General features: G+C 36.8%; 1 protein-coding gene across 1 annotated transcript in view; it reads left to right on the forward strand.

Moving 5' to 3' along the window:
* Positions 1-21,883, forward strand: part of LOC127863356 (ankyrin repeat domain-containing protein 26-like) — a 120,771-nt gene that overhangs the window by 54,283 nt on the left and 44,605 nt on the right. The window contains exons 16-21 of the mRNA XM_052402868.1: positions 1,553-1,642; positions 4,587-4,652; positions 16,457-16,528; positions 17,442-17,711; positions 18,657-18,902; positions 20,951-21,070. Of these exons, the coding sequence (XP_052258828.1) occupies positions 1,553-1,642; positions 4,587-4,652; positions 16,457-16,528; positions 17,442-17,711; positions 18,657-18,902; positions 20,951-21,070 (864 nt within the window). The remainder of the gene's footprint in view (positions 1-1,552; positions 1,643-4,586; positions 4,653-16,456; positions 16,529-17,441; positions 17,712-18,656; positions 18,903-20,950; positions 21,071-21,883) is intronic.

A 21,883-nucleotide genomic window follows, 5' to 3' on the forward strand; every position in this document is an offset into this window, starting at 1 on the left:
TTTTAACTTGGTTAAAAAACATATTTGTATTATTTTATTTTTGAAATACCGTCCAAGAATTCCCCCCCCCCCCCCCCCAAAAAAAAAAATATTTTTTTTTTGCATTTTTTGGGAAGATAATGTAATAAATGACCCCCCTCCCCCCCCCGCACTATATTCACCCCTCTCCACTCCACCCCTCCCTCCTTTGTGATTGAAATTGAGATAGGTCCCTTCACCTTTAAAAAGAAAAATAGATGAGCGGTCTGCACCCGCTTGTGCTCTTGGTTTTTTTTGTTTTTTTTTATAAACATTTAGTTGATTTCTTTATGCAGCTCTATGGCTTGAACCTAAGTTAATATAATACAATGTTATGTTGACAACTTGACCGTACTTAGTTATCAAGTATTTGTTAGCAGCTAATCAAAAACACCATTTCGGAATCTGAAAACTGCGCGATGCAATTTTTAAATATGCAATTTTTTTTGCACTAGTTTTTCCCTAATTGGCTGGTACAGGTACTTTTCTCAATTGGGCTAAAATAAATTGCTGTTTAAGCTGACTGCCAAAACATTCCTGAAGTACTGTTAAATATTTATCAAGCATAATATTAGACTACATTTAAGTCCAAAAGAATAACTTAAAAAGGATTTATTTTAAAAAAAAGACCAAATGTCATACATTTTGAATTTCAGTGCACTCATTTTCATATTGAGTCTTAATTGAAGCTTTGTTTTTTGACATATTTTAGTCCCTTAGAGATGAAAAAACTTTGCTTGGTCCGACCCAATTACATTAAATCTTAGTACTGTTTACTGACAGCATCTGTCTTTCCTTTTGATTTTAACTTTTGGGTTCAATTGAATAAAATGTTTAAAAAAACTCTATTAACAACTATTCTGGTGTTTCAGTGCAAATATACAAACACTTGAGATTGACTTCAAATTAAGGCATTTTTTAAACTGATGACTTTATTATCTTTCATTCAAATTAAAAGCGCATACTGCATCATTTTCTAGACATAATACTTTAGTTTAAATTTCAGTTTGTTTTTCTGTAAACTGAGCTGTGGTTAGTATAAATTATGTTGTGTTATGTATGAATTAAAGCAATAATAATTATGTAGAAAATAATATACATATTTTAACAGTTCACTTGTAGAAAGCTTTGTTAAAACCACAAGGGAGCTGGTAATATAATAACTCCAGAGTGAAATAAAAAATAAAAATAAAGGCAATAACAAATTAAGAAAGTGTAAGTACAAATGTCTTTTTATAAATTCTTTATTGTTAGGTTCTAGTGTACATGTTTGGAAAACAAGGTCCATGGCCACTTTGCAATATATTTATTTTATACATCATAAAATAACTTGATATGGTGGGTCCATGGCCACTTTGCAATATATGTATTTTATACATCATAAAATAACTTGATATGGTGGGTCCATGGCCACTTTGCAATATATGTATTTTATACATCATAAAATAACTTGATAAGGTGCATCTGAAGTGTATAAGAAATCTTTGTAAAGTAACTCTATATATTGTGTAAAGTTGGAAGGGTTCTCTTCCAGGAGGAGGAGGAGAGTGCGTGGGACACATCAGGGCCCAGTGAGGGGAACCAGTCTACAGGGAACCAGGCCGGCAATATGAGGCACATGGATGTGAGTAGACCTGTTTACATGTAGCCTTGTTCTAGGAAATCTAAGCTAAATGCACAGCCTAATCTGGGATAACACTTTCCCCATTCACTGGATTTTCAGTTAGAAGAGACATCCTTTTGATGAAAAAATACCATTTAAGTGGCAAGCACAGGCTAATCTGTGATAACGCTTTATGCACATGCATTTATGCCAGATTTCCTAGAACGAGGCTCTATTAGCTAATGTTTTGTAGTTGATGTGTTTGTGGATATAGTACTTACCTACAAATTTGAGGATTGCTAGTTCATTCCTGGCCTCAGCTACATCAGGGGTGAGGCTTGGTCATGAGAGTATGTCTATGGCCATTCTTCCCTGACCTTTACTTCACATAGAGCAGTTGTCAGTTTCTTTATAAGTATGTACACTAAACACTAATAAAGTGGCCTACCCAGGAAAAGCAGAGGTTTCCTTGCCATTTTGGGAGTCTGGTCTCATTGGGATTTTTTTAAATTGATAAAATGTCAAAGTTGGTCCCTTTTTAGCCGGATTTTTTTCGAAAAAATCTCGGCTTATAGATTGATGTTGTCGGGCGGGCGGGGGGGGGGCGGGCGGGCGGGGTGGCGGCGTGCTCGAAAATGTTAAAGTTCTTATTTCATGGTATAACTTTGGTATGCTTGGACCTAGAGTCTTCAAACTTGACATGAAGGTTGGCCAGGATTAACAGATGACCACTGGTCATTTCAAGGTCATTCATTTGAAGGTCAAGGTCACTGTGACCTTCAATATAAAAAATGTTAAAGTTGTTATAACTTTGGTATGCTTGGACCTAGAGTCTTGAAACTTGACATGAAGGTTGGCCATAACTAGTTAGTAACCACTGGTCATTTCAAGGTCATTCATTTGAAGGTCAAGGTCACTGTGACCTTGAATGTAAAAATGTTAAAGTTCTTATTTCATGGTATAACTTTGGTATGCTTGGACCTAGAGTCTTCAAACTTGACATGAAGGTTGGCCAGGATTAACAGATGACCACTGGTCATTTCAAGGTCATTCATTTGAAGGTGAAGGTCACTGTGACCTTCAATATAAAAATGTTAAAGTTGTTATAACTTTGGTATGCTTGGACCTAGAGTCTTGAAACTTGACATGAAGGTTGGCCAGAACTAGTAAGTAACCACTGGACATTTCAAGGTCATTCATTTGAAGGTCAAGGTCACTGTGACCTTGAATGTAAAAATGTTAAAGTTGTTATAACTTTGGTATGCTTGGACCTAGAGTCTTGAAACTTGACATGAAGGTTGGCCAGAACTAGTAAGTAACCACTGGACATTTCAAGGTCATTCATTTGAAGGTCAAGGTCACTGTGACCTTGAATGTAAAAATGTTAAAGTTCTTATTTCATGTTATAACTTTGGTATGCTTGTACCTAGAGTCTTCAAACTTGAAATAAAGATTGGCCAGTACTAGAAGATGACCACTGGTCATTTCAATGTCATTCATTTGAAGGTCAAGGTCACTGTGACCTTAAATGTTAAAATGTTAAAATTGTTATAACTTTGGTATGCTTGGACATAGAGTCTTCAAACTTGACATGAAGGTTTGCAAGCACACTTAGATGACCACTGGTCATTTCAAGGTCATTCATTCTAAGGTCAAGGTCACTGTGACCTTGAATGTAAAAATGTTAAAGTTCTTATAACTTTGGTAGGTAAAAATGTTAAAGTTCTTATTCCATGTTATAACTTTGGTATGCTTGTACCTAGAGTCTTCAAACTTGACATAAAGGTTGGCCAGTACTAGAAGATCACCACTGCTCATTTCAATGTCATTCATTTGAAAGTCAAGGTCACTGTGACCTTCAATGTTATTGTTGTTCATGTATATGCATGCATTCAAAACATAACACAAGGTTTGCTCATGCCTTGAAAAGTACTTACATTTCATTTTGACCTTTGAACAATATTTCAGTAATTTAAGTATTGCATTGACAAAAACACGAAAGGTACTTTCCTGTCATTTAAATCAAAAATCCGGCTTCAATGCGGTCATCTCCGACCGCGGAACTCTTGTTTTACAAAAATAGACCAAATTGGGATTTTTTTATCAACAAATATCGACAGATCAGATTATTTCCTGGCCATTTTCGGAAAAAATGCAATTTGTGTTCAAAGTCCGCTGATTTGTGAAAAGTATTATAATTCTTTATAATAAATCAAATTAGGAGGACAAACTCATGTAAATTATAGTACTATACCTTGTTAAATGTTTATAAAATAAAATTGAGATATAATTATCATTGGACACTTCTTTCTTTAAAAAATAGATAAAATAAGGAGGAGTTTTTTTTCTCAATTTTGGTTTTGGATCGGGTCCATTTGCTTTGGGATCTGGTCCGTTTTACAGCCTTTTATAAATAGCAGCAAAATCCCTGAAAAGGGTAAGCTTTGTCAGTTACCTGCATATTAAGTATGTACACTTAATACTGATAAAGTGACCTACCCAAGAAAAGGGATCTGAACCTGCCAATGATAAAATTTTATATAATAAATCTAAGCGGCGCAGTAGGGGGCATAGTGTTTCTGACAAATACATCTCTTGTTAGCTCGGCTGTTTTAGGAGAAAACTCGAGGTATTGTCATAGCCAGCTTGCCGTCTGGCGTCTGCCATTCGGCATCCGCCGTCCGCCGTGATAAAACCTTAACATTGGCTCTAAAATCAAAGTGTTTCCGCCTACAACTTTAAAACTTCATATGTTGATGCACCTTATTGAGTTCTACACACCGCACCCATTTTTGGGTCACTAGGTCAAAGGTCACTGTGACCTCTAAAAAATAAATAATAATAATCCGACAAGCTTTCATATATTCAAAACTTGCGCTTATGCATTAAGCCCCTTTTTTCCAAAGCAAGGTTCAATATTATTTTTCACCAAACAATGAGTTGCATTTGTTGTTGTAATTTTTAGTCGCCCGAGGTTGACAGCGATCTGGAGAACACGCTGAACCCAGAAAGGTCCCAGGCTGAGAAAATAGTAGGTGCCTAGGTACCATATGTGAACCTTGCTGTGGGATAGTAGGTGTCCAGGTACCATATGTGAACCTTGCTGTGGGATAGTAGGTGTCCAGGTACCATATGTGAACCTTACTGTGGGATAGTAGGTGTCCAGGTACCATATGTGAACCTTACTGTGGGATAGTAGGTGCCCAGGTACCATATGTGAACCTTGCTGTGGGATAGTAGGTGCCCAGGTACCATATGTGAACCTTGCTGTGGGATAGTAGGTGCCCAGGTACCATATGTGAACCTTGCTGTGGGATAGCAGGTGCCCAGGTACCATATGTGAACCTTGCTGTGGGATAGTAGGTGCCCAGGTACCATATGTGAACCTTGCTGTGGGATAGTAGGTGCCCAGGTACCATATGTGAACCTTGCTGTGGGATAGCAGGTGCCCAGGTACCATATGTGAACCTTGCTGTGGGATAGTAGGTGCCCAGGTACCATATGTGAACCTTGCTGTGGGATAGTAGGTGCCCAGGTACCATATGTGAACCTTGCTGTGGGATAGCAGGGCTTAATGCGTGTGCATTAAGTGTCTTTCCAGATTAGCCTGTGACAACACTTTCGGTCAAAAGCAGAGTGTCTCCGCAGATGAGCTGGTGCAGAAACACGTCTTTATCTGGGAAACACTTAACACACATGCATTAAGTCCGGTTTTCACACAGTAAGGCTCATGTATGGTGAATCATAAGTTTATCTTTACTGAAATTGACAAGTATTCAATCTTGTTGCTTTAAGCATTTTGCTATGGAGCCTTTGTATTGCAAGTACTTTTTATGAATTCACAACATAGCACTTAAAGGGATCTTTTCATGGTTTGGTAAATTGACAAAATTGAAAAAAGTTGTTTCAGATTCGCAAATTTTCGGTTAAGTCATGATATTTGTGAGGAAACAGTATTACTGAACATTTGCCATGGTCTAATATAGCCATTATATGCATCTTTTGACGATTTAAAAACCTAAAAATTATAAAGCGTTGCAATGCGAAAGTTTGAATAGTTTGGAGAGTTCTGTTGTTGTCGTTTAAATTTGTGAAACTACGAAAATTGCTTATATTACGTATAAAATACGCATCTGATGTATGCTTGGCAGGATAGCTCAGTTGGCTAATGCGTTTTTAATTCAGTATTTCGGGAGTCACTGGTTCGAGCCCTGCTGCGGGCTACTTTTTATGTCCCCCACCCACTATAGTGGGGGACATATTGTTTTTGCCCTGTCTGTTGGTTGCTCTGTTGGTTTGCGCAAACTTTAACATTTGCAATAACTTTTGCAATATTGAAGATAGCAACTTGATATTTGGCATGCATATGTATCTCATGGAGCTGCACATTTTGAGTGGTGAAAGGTCAAGGTCATCCTTCAAGGTCAGAGGTCAAATATATGTGGCCAAAATCGCTAATTTTATGAATACTTATGCAATATTGAAGATAGCAACTTGATATTTGGCATGCATGTGTATCTCATGGAGCCGCACATTTTGAGTGCTGAAAGGTCAAGTTCAAGGTTATCCTTCAAGGTCAAAGGTCAAAAAAAAAAACGGCGCAGAAGGGGACATAGTGTTTCTGACAAACACATTTCTTGTTTTTCCTTTTTTAAATTTCATTTGTGATTTTTTACTGGAGCTTTTAAAATTTAATGTTTACATTTATCAATATAAAGCATTTAATGACAAACTTCAAAACATGCCAAAATCTGTGAAAAGGCCCCTTTAAATGTATTTGTTGAAATCTGCAAAAAATGAATTACTTTGTAGGATATGTTACATTTAAGATCTGTCTGACAAATTTAAGATTGTTCAATGTTCTTTATAAATCTTATAGATGTGTTAAAGAGATTGGTTTTCATGATTGGCCCTTATGTGTATATGGCTATGCACAACATTGCTCAATACTACAATGAAAATGTTGATAATAGATGATTTTTATACTTAATTTGTTAGTATCTCATATAAGGAAGGCACTTAAAACTATGATTCTATGAACTATGAATTAAATTATAATATACTGCCAGGAAAATATCTTATAAATGGAATGTGTAAAACATATTGTTTAAATAGTTGTAGAATTGAGTGTAATCTGTTATTTGAAGCTCACACTTGATTTTTGGAAGAAAACTCCTTGGAGACTGGTAAACATGCTTGCATGCTGGAAACATTGGCAAACATAACAATATATTTGATTAATGATGATAACTGGAAAACTGTATTGGTGCTTATTGCATGTTTGCATACATCATTTTGATTATAATATCATGTTTAAAACTGTATTAGGTAGAGGCTATTGCATGTGTAACAGTAATTATAGAGAATAATAGGTAACTACCCTTTTGTAAGGTAAGGTTTAATGTAAATTAACATCCACCCTTGCAGAGCCTGTTTTATCTATGTCAAGCCTGATATATTACAAAATGATATGGTAGTGACCTGTTTTTAGCTCACCTGAGCAAAACGTGCTCATGGTGGGCTTTTGTGATCGCCTTTTGTCCATCGTGCGTTAGGCGACGTCAACATTTGCCTTGTTCAATCTCTAGATGCCACATTTATTGTCCAATCTTCATGAAATTTGGTCAGAAGATTAGTTTGAATGATATCTTGGATGAGTTATGTTTGCTTGAAAAACATGGCTGCCAAGGGGCGGAGCATTTTTCCTTATATGGCTATAGTAAAATCTTGTTAACACTATAGAGGCTACATTTATTGTCTGATCTTCATGAAACTTGGTCAGAAGATTCATCCCAATAATATCGTAGAGGAGTTCAAAAATGATGCCGGTTGGCTGAAAAACATGGCCGCCAGGGGGCGGGGCATTTTTCCTTATATGGCTATAGTAAAACCTTGTTTACACTAGAGGCCACATTTATTTTCCGATCTTCATGAAACTTGCTCAGAAGATTTGTTCAACTGATATCTTTTATTTGTTCAAAAATGGTAACCTTTGCTTGAAAAACATGGCTGCCAAGGGGCGGGGCATATATCCTTATATAGCTATAATTACCGTAATTACTCTATGTTTTCGGACACTCTAAGTTTTCAGACACCCCTTTTTTTAGCAAAAATAATTATTTTTCATGACTCTTAATTTTCGGACACATGATTTTTCGTCCATTATTTATGTCTCTAAGTTTTCGGACGGAATATTTTACAGCGCTATTTTACCAAATTTTGGTCCTTTTTTCGATATCTAATGACACTTGGATCATGGGGTTTTACAACCAGATTAACATCATAAAACATGGAAGGTGCATGCCTGAGGGCAACGGACCATTACATTGCGTCATTGGGTAAATAACCTAGTAAACCGGTATTAAACAATGGTTTCGCCCGATAGCATAAGCGTTATGACACTTACCAGGGGCAGTACCAATTAACAGTTCAATTATCTACCACAATGGTCTTACCCCTTCTAAGTAAAATAACTGTGACAAATACTAAACGCTTCAAAGTGTGATGCACCCTTTTGCAAGTTTTACGAACAATGGAAGGTGTTAGAAAACAACTATCTGAAATGAACAAACAGAATTCATAGTTTGCTTTTTTTGGGGTTAATTACAGGTTCATACTAGCGAGTATCGGTACGTCACATTCTCATCTTTAAACTCGTTGGTCAAAGTACAACCTTGTAGTAACTTTCTGTCAAATAATTTAAGCATTTACAATTATTTAAAATGCAGTGAAAATATATATAACTGTAATTAATACTGTATGGCATGGTATTTTACAAGCGCATGCTATTACCGGTACTCGTCGATACAATTGACGCTATTTTCGGACACTTCAATTTTCGACTCTAAGTTTTCGGACACCTGCATGTTGTGAATATTTTTCGTACCTATGTTTTTGGACACGAAAAAAAAATATTATTTTTAAGTGTCCGAAAACATAGAGTAATTACGGTATATGGCTATTATAGTAAAATCTTGTTAACACTCTAGAGGCCACATTTGTTGTCCAATCTTAATGAAACTTGGTCAGAAGATTCATCCCAATAATATCTTGGACGAGTCCGAAAATGATGCCGGTTGGTTTAAAAACATGGCCGCAAGGGGGCGGGGCATTTTTCCTTATATGGCTATAGTAAAATCTTGTTAACATTCTAGAGGCCACAGTGATGATTTATTGTCCAATCTTGATGAAATATGGTCAGAAGATTTGTCTTAATGATATCTTGGATGAGTTCGAAAATGGTTACGTTGCTTGAATAACATGGCCGCCAAGGGGCCGGGCATTTTTCCTTATATGGCTATATAAGGCTATAGTAAAATCTTGTTAACACTCTAGAGATCACATTTATAGTCCGATCTTCATGAAACTTGGTCAGAAGATTTATCCCAATAATATCTTGGACGAATTAAAAAATGATGCCGGTTGGTTGAAAAACATGGCAACCACGGGGGCGGGGGCTATTTTCCTTAAATGGCTATAGTAAAACCTTGTTAACATTCTAGAGGTCACATTTATTTTCCGATCATCATGAAAGTTGGTCAGAAGATTTGTCCCAATGATATCTTGGATGAGTTCGAAAATGGTTTTAGTTGCTTTAAAAACATGGCCACCAGGGGTGGGGCATTTTTCCTTATATGGCTATATATGGCTATAGTAAAACCTTGTTAACACTATAGGGGCCACATTTATTGTCCAATCTTCATGAAATTTGGTCTGAAGATTGGTCTCAATGATATCTTGGATGAGTTTGAAAATAATTATGTTTGCTTGAAAAAATGGCTTCCAAGGGGCGGGGCATTTTTCCTTATATGGCTATAGTAAAATCTTGTTAACACTCTAGAGGCCACATTTACTGGCCGATCTTCATGAAACTTGGTCAGAAGATTCATCCCGATAATATCTTGGACGAGTTCAAAAATGATGCCGGTTGGTTGAAAAACATGGCTGCCAGGGGGTGGGGCATTTTTCCTTATATGGCAATAGTAAAACCTTAATTGTAAACACTCAAGAGGCCACATTTATTTTCAGATCTTCGTGAAACTTGGTGAGAAGATTTATCCCAATAATATCTTGTCATCTCAGGTGAGCGACTTTGGACCTTTTAGGCCCTCTTGTCTGAATATCATACCTCTATTCACCCACTTTTAAATAAAAAAAATAAAGTAAAAAAATCTAGGTCGCTGCATTTTTAACAACAATTAAAATGTTGTATGACGTTTCAATTGTTTATCATGGCGTCTTTAATTTGTATTTCATTTTTGCTTTTTCTGTTGCTTTTTGTGTCTTAAATTTATAACATCTTTATATCAAATCGTTTGTTTTGTTTAATCTGATACATTTTTACTAGAAATCAGAGATCGGAATATATTTTTTCTCTGATGCGATTACTGCCCCATAGATGAAAAAAACAATAGGCACTTACAAAGTTGAATGGACACTGCAAAAATGAATGGGCACTTCTCAAGATTTCTTTCTGGTAAAAATTACAGACAATAGGAAAATCAGCTTCAGTAAAATTGGGACCCGATCAAATTTATTTGCAAGTCTGTGACGCAACTATATTGTTAAACATGTTAATTATATTAAACTAACCCGATATTATAGTAGATACAAATAATATTACCTTGCAATTTGATGATTAGTATAAATAGTACGATAAAACACTGCCATTATTTACGATATACATGTATGTGTTTAGGAATTTTGTTAACACGGGCGTCCGCCATAGTTAGGAACTGTACAGATATTTGTAAATCGGAACTAATCATTATATCTCGGAAAATCATTGATAAATGTATTCGTCATTTCAATGCTTAGGGCCAAGTAATTTAGGCAAATCGGAACTCAACTTGCGTAAAACACTTGCTCAATTAACAGTTAAACTCCACCTCTGTTCTCTGCAAAAGATTCAAAGGTGGAGCTATCATTAAATTGGATGATTGCCATTGAGGAACAAACATATGATTGCAAATTTTTTCGGCGAGAAATTTGTCGCTTTATTGCTTCAGACAGGAAGCAGCTTTCCTTTGACGACGTCAAACTGTCAATTCACACAGAGTGGAAATTTTTGGAAGACTTTAACTGACTCTTTGTTTACAATTCCAGTAAAAAAAAAAACACTTGCTAACATTAAACTTTGGATTCAATTATCAAAATAAAGCAAAAGCAAAGCTGAAAAATATGATTAAATTAATTTGCGTCAGTTCAAATAAGACGTTTTGCATTGTATATCAACAAGTTTTCATGACAACAACAACTTTTACAAACTTTACAGCGATGACGCGTGGATCAATCTACTTTGATTTGTATTCATGAACGACCTCATAAGTCCAGTAAGAGCAAACAAATTATTTGTCTATGAGTAGTTTATCAGATAAAAGATATATGCAACAGACATCGCATTGCTTAATGGTGTGCATCGAATTACAGAAATGATGTGCAGTTTATCGTTTTAATGGGAAAAGAACGCACTGCGCACCTTTATCCCGAGCTCCAGATATAATGTCTTTAAAGTTAACTCCCAGTAATGTGACAGACTTCTATTGACTGATATGAATGCCTTCAGGCACTTTTTTATCAGGTTGATATCAATGTAGAGTTATGATCAAAGAGTATGTCAGGGTATATGAGGTCTTGCAGAAATAGGTAGACTGATAAAGTATTTGTAACCAAGAGAATATCATCATTTTTAGGTTGGCTGTTTTTGGAGAAAACCCGAGGTATTGTCATAGCCAGCTCGTTGTCCGCCGTCTGACGTCCGCTGTCCGCGTCGTGCTTAAACCTTTACATTGGCTCTAAAATCAAAGTGCTTCCACCTACAACTTTGAAAATTCATATGTAGATGCACCTTGATCTGTTCTACATGCCACACCCATTTTGGGGTCAGTAGGTCAAAGGTCAAGGTCACTGTTGCCTCTAAAAAAATAAAAAATCTGTCAAGCTTTCATTTATTCAAAACTGCACCCGCAGCCATTTGTTGCCACCCGTTATGTGGTTTCTCTTGTTAATATTATTGTGGAATATATTTATCTGAATTCAAGTATTGTAGAAGGATGAATGTGGATGGTGAAGTTTGTTAGTATGGATGTAAAGTGTCATTTTTTGTGATTGTGATAAAACTTTAGTCTGGTTTTTATGCCCCCTTCTGTGATGATGTTGATTGGGCATATAGTGTAATACATGTCCTTGTGTGTGTGCCTGTATGTATGTATCTTTGTTTGTGTGTCAAGCTCATAATTTGTTGTTTTTAATATGGGATTGAGGAATGAATTGGCACAAATTGCCATCCAATCAATACAACATGTTGCCGTAAACAACCATTTTGCTTGGTTCAAGGTCAAGGTCACAGTGGTCTCTTAAAATTTTGCATTTTCCTCACCTGTATATTATGAAAGACCATGTTTGAGCGATAAGTTTGGTCTGCATAATTGGATTTCAAAGTAATTTTGCACAATTGATCATCATATGAAGACAATAAATTATGTTGCTTTCAGAACCATGTTTTTGCTCGCTTAAAGGTAAAGATCACAGTAGGAACTTGGAGTTAGTGCATAGTCCTTATATTGACTATTAATATGTCATGCATTATGTTGTTTTGAAATAAATTGGCACAAATAATCTTGATATCTGGACAATGTGCAAAACCATGTAGGTCACGTCAGGGTCAAGGCCACAGTGGACACTAAAGTTTGTGTATAGTCCCTGCATTGTATTAGTGATAGATGATGTTCATGTGAAAGTCAGATGTATTTCTATATATTGCATTGGTAAAATGTTTTATCTTTTCAAGATGCTATGTTGTATGCACCAACTATGGTGCTTACTAAAAGGTCAATGTCACATGTTTGAGATGTGTTTTTTTAAAACAAATGTTACATGCTGTATTGCCAAAAGCACGCATCAAGTGATTTAAGTTCCAGTGAAATATAGCGGGGCATCCACGTCCTTCTTAAACATTTCTAGTTTTGAAGTCTAATTTTTTTTAATCTCCTAACACAGATCCATGAATGTGTTAATTTGTTTTTAGTTTCAAACAGTGCTCAAGATAAGCTATTTGATTACCGTATGACCTGTGTCTTTCTTCAAGCTGTGTGCAGTAAGGTTGTGCATTGTTAAGCTCATTTACACTCTAGAGGCCAAATTTATGACTCAATGTGGATGAACCTTGGTAAGAATGTTCATCTTGACAATATCTAGACCAAGTAACAATCTGTGAAATATTCATCAAGAAACTAGGTCGCCAGGTGCATCTTTAAAATAATACCATGTTAGGGGCCACATTTATGACTCAAGCTGGTCAGATTGTTTATCTTGACAAAAATTAGGCAAATTTTGAATATGGGTCAATAGTTAGGCAAATTTTGAATATGGTTCAATAGTTAGGCAAATTTTGAATATGGGTCAATAGTTAGGCAACTTTTGAATATGGTTCAATAGTTAGGCAACTTTTGAATATGGGTCATTAGTTAGGCAAATTTTGAATATGGGTCAATAGTTAGGCAAATTTTGAATATGGGTCAATAGTTAGTTTGAATATGGGTCAATAGTTAGGCAAATTTTGAATATGGGTCAATAGTTAGACAAATTTTGAATATGGGTCAATAGTTAGGCAAATTTTGAATATGGGTCAATAGTTAGGCAAATTTTGAATATGGGTCAATAGTTAGGCAAATTTTGAATATGGGTCAATAGTTAGACAAATTTTGAATATGGGTCAATAGTTAGGCAAATTTTGAATATGGGTCTGGTGCTGCCAAAAATAGGTCACCAGGTCAAATTTTTATCACACTTACCACGTAAGAGGCCACATTTATGATTCAGTCTTAATTAAACTATGTCACAATGTGTATCTTGACAATATGAAGGCCATTTTGAATCTGGGTCAAGTTGGGTCAAAACCTAGGTCACCAGGTCAATTATCAACAAATCTGTAAATTCTGGTGAGCTTCTCTGGGCCATCCTGATGCTCTTGTTTGAAAATATTTTTTAAATTTATTAAATTAATATATATTATGATTGCAAACAAAGCCATATACTTTGAAAAGCTTTTTTGGGGGAATTCAACTGAAAACTAATATTAAGTTAAATTGCATGAGAAAGTAGATCCTTGACATGTTTAACTAGTTGCTAAATCTGTCACCCATATTTACCAGGTTTTATCTGGTAACGAGGATTCTAACACAGCCACAGTGGAAATACTAGCAGAGTCCACAACACCAGAAAATGCAAGTAGCTTCCAGGATAAGCTTGCAAACACTGGAGAGGTCAACCTCCTCGTTATTAACGAGTTCAGCGATTCCACGGACTTCAGTCAGCAAGGGTCAAGGTCAAGTAGTGTTCTCATGGAAACAATGAAGTCTATGAAAGCCATAGAGGAGAACGCTGAGAAAGATCTTACTCTTTCTGATGAGCTGACTTCTAGAATTAAAGAAGCAAGTAGAAAGAGTGCTGACAGTTTTAATGATTCTGAAGATGAAACTATGGAGAAAATCAATGTTAAGGATGATGGTGTTACTGGTGAAGATGCGATCATAATTTTCAAACCAGAGGAAACTGAGGAAGAAAATTGTTTTGATGAAATTGAAGAGCTAATTGAAGACGAAATCCATTCTATTGAAGATGTTAAAAATGCTTCTGTCAAATTGAAGGAGACAAGCATTAAAAATGAACTTGAAAGAAGTTTTAGTGAAGGTAAAGGTCGAAGGTCAGCAGAGGTGGTGAAGGTCATTGATCGTAAGAGTGCCCCGAGGGTCATGCTAGAGTATGAACCAAGCACCACTGAGGCCGAAAGTGGATTGTCAGACTCGGACACTCTGGACACGGAATCTCTACAGGAAGATTTCGGCTCTCATGGTTCGGCAAGGAAGTCTAAACATATGGTGAAGCCAAAACAGGGACAGAGTAAAAAGGTTAATCAACAAAGCATCCTTGCTGTAGATACAGAAGTGGCCAGGATGTTTAATGAATCGCCCAGCACGGGCAGTTTGAGGGTGGCAGCCAGCCAAGAGGACTTCAATCGTGCCAGCACGGAGCCTTCCACCCAAGATACTCTCAATAATGAGGCATCAATAAAGGATGAGAGTGATGTAGAGACGGTCGAAGGGGACGAGGTGACAATGAGTGGAGTGTTATCCCTAACAGACCTTCATTAAATGAGTGGAAAATCACCCTTCAAATGCCTACTCAAAAGTGTGGAGTTTCACCTGTCACTAATTGAATTCCAAAAATTAGTGGAATGTTACCTTTTATATGGTTACCAAACATGAGTGGATTTCTCCCATCACATTTATTCCAAAATAGAGTGAATGGACACCAGAATGTTAATCATCACATTACTTTCAAAATAGAGTGGAGTGTCCCCCGTCACATGCCCTGTCTTCCTGACATAATATAACTCTGTTACTCACAAACCCTGTTTGACAGCATTTGTAACTTGATCTCTTACAAACGTGTTCACCTTGTACCTCTCACTATAATATTTGTAACATATAATGGTGACTTTTACTGTTTGACTAATATGATATATGACTTTATGAGTCAAATGAAACTGAATATGAACTTTGGTTGTTTAGATAAATTGGTTATGTTTTAATTTCAATCAATAAAGCATTTAATTCTTAATTTGAAACAACAACAGTTTAGTTCAGAGATGGTGAAATTGATCAACTATGGCAATTTTTAGAATAAAAAGTATTTGTTAAAGATGATTCCAATTTAGATTCACATTTCATTTCTTTCATGTTTTATGTGAGATTCCATAGACCTGTTCAGTACGGAGTATAATGTACAAAATGGCCTGTCTTTGGGTCAATGTATACTTTTACACTTCAACACCGTTATTTCGAACACCGATAATCCGAAGTCACCGTTATTTCGAAGTATTTTTCTGGTCCCGATTTAGATTCTTGTTTGTTTTATGTAAAATTTCATTGTTAATCCGAACTTCTTTAAACCGAAGAAATCGTTAATTCGAATTGATTCTGTTGGTCCCAACACTATAATTCGCACCTAATTATCAATCTTTAATCCGAAGTCAAAACTGCAAAATACTGAGCGTAATTTCACACCTTTGTCGTGGCGCGTCAAAAGCCGATAATTACACCTTTGTCGTCTGCGCGAACGCCGGTGTTCAGAGAGACATAGCGTATTATTAAAAAAAAGGTTCATTCATTTCCGAAAATGTATGCATATGTATGTATGTCTGATAATTTGTGCTATTCGTTTTATTTTATATGTTCTGTAATTAGAAAAAAATAAAAAACAAGAAAAAGAATCGTTTTATTCCCCCGTTTGTTACGAGTAGAAATATATTGCTATCTGACTAGTTTACGTTTTTAAGTAAGCGTGTAACCGAACCATGCGAATTCCACAACGTTTTATTTTTAAGGAATCAAAGAAGTCTTCTGTCAAATGTTTATTTCGAATTATCGTTAATCCGAAGTTTTTTAACGGTCCCGACGACTTCGAAATAACGGTGTTGAAGTGTATTTGGGGAAATGGTGTCCAATGTTGGCACCATTAATTTATGGGCACAAATATGAGCTGCACTCTAGGAAACCTTGCATTATACATTTGCTTGAAGTATTGTCCAAGACGAGCCTGTACAGTTGCAGAGGCTATTCAGGGACGACTCATTTTGCTCAGACTGGATTTTCATGAGAATAGACTTTCTTTAAATGAACAATTCCATTTAAGTGGAAAGTGTGGATACTTTCATGCATTAAGCACAGTTTAAGCATGGCTCTTATACCTGCCCTGGGATTTGTTTGTGAATAGTATCTCTATAAGATTGTGTTGGTTAGATTGTTATTCCCAGTTATTCAATACCAATTTCAGTCCAGCCAATGGGATTCCACTGATGACGGTTACACTCCACGAGATGGTTCATCCAAAGTCCATAAAAAACAAGTCAGTTGCAATGTATTTGTCATACACTTTTCTTTGTTTGTCATGACCAGCATTAATGTAATAGTTTATCACTGAGTACTTAGAAAATGAAATCAAAATCACTTTTATATTTATAACATATTTAAGTTTTACGAATTAGAACAAAATAAAAAAAATATGCCCCCCTTCAATGAATATGGTGTATAGCAGTCACACTGTACACTGTGTCCCTTGTTTGTCTCTAAATTCCTATCTCTGCCATAACTCTGCAATATGTTGATTGATATTACAATAAGTTGACACAAATGCAAAGCATCATAACACTTTGTGTCTCATGTAACACTCGTCCAGCTACCTCAAAGGTCAAGGTCTCGGAGTTCAGAGGTGAAATTTGGCCATTAAGCAGCCTCTCCGTACTGTAACTTGTTTATTCATAATGCTCTTTAGAACCAACTTACTATTAATTACCACCATGGGTGGACGGCACGTTTTTAGTAATACCTCAAAGGTCAAAGTCACATTTAGTATTCAATGGTCATATTTTGCTCTAAAACATCATGTCCAGACTAACTTGGTCATTGATCACGCAATTTAGTGTTAATTTACCACAAATGGCCACATTGAGGAGATGGAGTATGGTTTGTATCATTCGTCTCATTAATACAAAGGTCAAGGTCATTCTCAAAGGTCAAAAGTAGAAAGTTGGCCTAAAAGAGCATGTTTTTGACCTTTGTGAAGTTTTGAGACAAACATGGAATGTGGGGACATTTTCACACTATTGACATATGTCGTTTCCGTATGAAAATTGTATCTTGTAAGTAAATAAAATAATCAATGAACATTTGAAGTAAAAAGGAAACCTTGTTATTGCACTCAGACTAAACTACTGAATGTGTGTGTTATTTTTGTATATAACTGTGCTTTCCCATCATAGGATGAGATTGAAGATGAAGATGATTTTGATGATGATGAAGACTATGAAGACCACAAGCAAAAGGCAGCAGATGACCATATTCATGAAGTTGTGACCTCATTTTCCACTGCCTCCCCTCTCCCCTCTGACAGCCCACCTCGACCTGGGTCACATGACACTTCGACTGGGTCGACATCTGCTCAGAGGACTGTGGTTGCTAAGGAGACTGTGGTTGTCAAGGAAACTAAGCAGACTGAACCTGCAGATGACGATGAAGACTGGGACTCTGAGGTAATCTTGTTTGTTTTCCTAATATATCTTGTGTTTCTTTCTTGTTTATTTAGCCTCATTCGGCACAGGCTAATCAGGAAGACACTTAATCCTAGACTGGATTTCTCTTTAGAAGGAACCTTCTTTGAACAACAAATTCTAGACAGGCAGAAAGTGTCATCCGTGAATATTTCAAATGCTTATCTGGGACAACACTACGCACATGCGTTTAGCCTGTTTATTTTCAGAATGCAGCTCATTTTTTGTGTTTCTTTCATTTTAACTTAACATTGAACTTATTCAATATTATCAAAGATAAGACCTAACAAAGTGGAAATGTATACAAAGTGCTCGATAGATAATATGAAATATTTGTTACCCAACGCCATTAAGTCCATAATTTCCAAGAGCTACAAAAATATGTACATGTAAGACATCAAGTCTTGTAACAGTTTGTTATTTGCTAGACAAAAAAAAGTTGACAGACTGAACAAAAATCTTTCTTTTAAAGTATTTTTGAAACCTTCAAAAAGCTTCGACAGTTTATATATTTAAGTGTTGCTTTAAATTTGGTAGAAATTTTTGTTTTCTGAATACTCAGGTCATTTAACTTGTAACAAAGCAGTGTTTGGAGGTTGTTGTTTTTTTCATCATTTTGGAATGGGTCCAGGGCCCTTAGGATAGGAAAAATTGTGTTGCCTACTATTCAGAAGTTGGTTTTGTGGTTTTAAATGCTAAAAAATACTTAAAAGTTAAGAATTAAATTTTTTACAAGATAATAAATAGAGCTGGATAGAAAAAAGAGCTAAATGTTGAAATTTATTAATTTGTTATTTTTTAAACCTTCAATTTGGAATTTAAGTCAGACATTTTGGAAACAGATGTAATTTTTGAGATTATGAAAGGAGCCAAATTTCGTCAAAAATTTGACCAAAACAAACACTAGTTTGAATGGCGTATTTTCAGGATGAGGACATATCAGACGAAGACTATGGTGGCCATCTTGTTGTGGGAGTTCCAGGCTACCCTGGGGCGTACTCCCCTGTAGTTGGTGAGGTAGCTGACACCCCGCCTCTAGGCATGGACCCTCCCAGGCCTGGCATGGACTCTCCGGCAGTGGAGCCTACCACCCCACGGACTGCCCGAGACCACACCACCAGCACAGTCAGTGATGAGGAATCCATGAGCGAGTGGGAGAAAGAACACAGACAGGTGTGTAGGTGGGAGAGAGAACACAGACAGGTGTGTAGATGGGAGAGAGAACACAGACAGGTGTGTAGGTGGGAGAGAGAACACAGACAGGTGTGTAGGTGGGAGAGAGAACACAGACAGGTATGTAGGTGGGAGAGAGAACACAGACAGGTGTGTAGGAGGAAAGTTGCACATTGTTTTTTGGGGGCGATTTTGATAGTATTGGTGGGTTGGGAGTAAACATATAGGATTTAGCATGAGTGGTCGTTTTGTATTGAATTTATTAAAAGAGTCATTTAAATAAAGATAAAAACTAGGCTTGCCGAGTTTTTATCTTTATTTAGATGATGAGTTTAATAAATTCAATACAAAATGACCACGAACCTAAGATTATATTTATAACATGACCAACACATTTTATTTTTATTTTATGCTCTTTTCACTGTTTATTCACATTGTAAAAGAGTTTAACTGAAGAAATTCGCTGGAATAATGACATCATTTTGTCACAAAAATGACGTCAATTCACAGTTATATAACTAGTGTAATAACACCCGTGTAATAAACAAAATTGAGCATTACATTATTTCACTCCTGAAGGGTCGGTCATGTTATAAAAATAATTACATATCTTTTTGTTTGTATTTAAGAATGAATTGACAATTTACAGATAATGATAGTTAGAAAAATAGTATGATAACCATTGTGAATTGTGTATTGTCGGGTTTACAAACTCAGCTTTTGTTAAAAATTAATTTTACACCCTTGTGCAGTCACTGCTGTATAGTGCTCCTAACAAAATCTTGAAATGGCTCATTATCCCCCGCCATAGGCGGAGGGCTATTGTTTTTGCCTTGTCCGTCCTTCCGTCCGTCCGGCCGTCCGGCTCTTTATCTTGGAAGTGCTTTGGTGGATTTCATTGAAACTTGGTATGAGTATATATATGGATAAGAGGCTGATGCATGCCAAATGGCATTGTACACCATCTTTTAATAACGGAGTTATGGCCCTTTGTATCTTGAACAAATGCTTTTTAATATAGGCTTAAAGCTTTATCTCCTTTAACACATGAGCCAGAGCCATGAAACTTGCCATAGTTGTTCTCAATCATCTGGGGGTGCTTCACATTCAACACCCATAATCCTAGGGACTAAGGTAAAGGTCACACATTTAGGTCAAGGGGCGTTGTCTATCCTTCTAGAAAACTTTTGTGTCCAGAAGCATATCGGCGGGGGATATCAATTCAACAAATTTGCTTGTTGATTTTAAGTCTGAAGACTCATTTGTCCAACATTTAATTGGTCCTTATTGCTTTTGTTATACAACAGTGCATGTTGTTGAAGTTGTACAACAGTTGTGGATGTTGTTATACAATTATGATTGATGTTGTTGTTGTTGTTATATACTAGTGGTGGATGTTGTTGTCATTATATAACAGTGGAATATGTTGTTATGCTCCCCCAAAATTTATTTTGGGGGGAGCATATAGTCGCCGCTTCGTCTGTCCGTGTGTGCGTCTGTCTGTCCGTCCGTGCACAATTTTTGTCCGGTCTATTTCTCAGCAACTAATGACCAGAATTCAATGAAACTTTATGGGAAGCTTCACTACCAAGAGGAGATGTGCATATTATCAGCGGGTTTTGGTCGGATGATTTTTCACAGAGTTATGGCCCTTTGAAACTGCACATATAGTGCAATTCTTGTCCGGGCTATTTCTCAGCAACTAATGATCGGAATTCAATGAAACTTTATGGGAAGCTTCACTACCAAGAGGAGATGTGCATATTATCAGCGGGTTCTGGTCGGATGATTTTTCACAGAGTTATAGCCCTTTGAAATTTACTATAAAAAAAGTTATTGTCCCCCCCAACTTCTTTGCCCTCAAGACGCTTCCTTTTATCTGAATATATAGTGCAATATTGTGACAAAAAAACCTTTAGAGAGCATCACCCGTCCCCGACGGTTTCTTGTTGTTATACAACAGTGGTGGATGTTTTCATGTTGTTCTTATACAACTGCGGTGAATGTTGTTGTTATACTACAACAGTGGCAGATTATGTTGTTTTAAGGCAAAGGAGGCCGAGAAGCTGCGAGAGTTGGAGGAGGAAGAAGAGAGGCAGAGGCAGTGGGACGAAGAGGAGGAAAGAAGGCAGAGGCAGCTCGAAAGAGAGGCACAAGAAGAACTGGAGGTGAGGAGGCAGCCAGATGGGCTATTCAGCTGACAGGGTTTTTCAGTGCACTGGTATTACAAGCTCACATGGATTACCATCTCACTGGGATAACTAGCTCACTGGGATCTCCTGCTCACTGGTTCATCAAATCACTAAGATAACTAGCTCACTGGGATTACCAGCTCACTGGGATCACCTGCTCACTGGGATCACATGCTCACTGGTTCATCAGCTCTTGGGATAACTAGCTCACTGGGATTTCTAGCTCACTGGGATAACAAGCTCACTGGAATCACCAGCTCAGTATGATTACTAGCTCACTGGGATAACTAGCTCACTTGGAGTACTCGCTCACTGGGATAACTAGCTCACTGGAAACACCAGTTCACTGGGATAACTAGCTCACCGGGATAAGTAGATCACTGGGATTACTAGCTCACTGGGATAACTAGCTCACATGGATAACTTGCTACCTGGGATTACTAACTCACTGGGATTACTAGATCACTGGGATTACTAGCTCACTGGGATAACTAGCTCACGTGGATAACTAGTTCACTGAGATAAGTAGCTCACTTGGATTATTAGCTCACTGGGCCTATAAGCAGGGGATTATCCACTTATTGGACTTCTCAGCTCTCAGTGCTTATTAGCTCACAGGGCCTTAATCAGCTCTTTGAACTTTTCAGTTAATAGTGGGTATCAGCTCACTTGTTGAGGGATCTCTATGTGATATTGAGGTTTCGTCATTTTTTGTGGAGCCACACATAAATAATTTCTTTTTATATATTCCTTTTATGTAATTTTTAGCCGGATTTTTTTCGAAAAAAT

Source organism: Dreissena polymorpha, chromosome 1 (genome assembly GCF_020536995.1).
Source record: "Dreissena polymorpha isolate Duluth1 chromosome 1, UMN_Dpol_1.0, whole genome shotgun sequence".
Taxonomy (NCBI): domain Eukaryota; kingdom Metazoa; phylum Mollusca; class Bivalvia; order Myida; family Dreissenidae; genus Dreissena; species Dreissena polymorpha.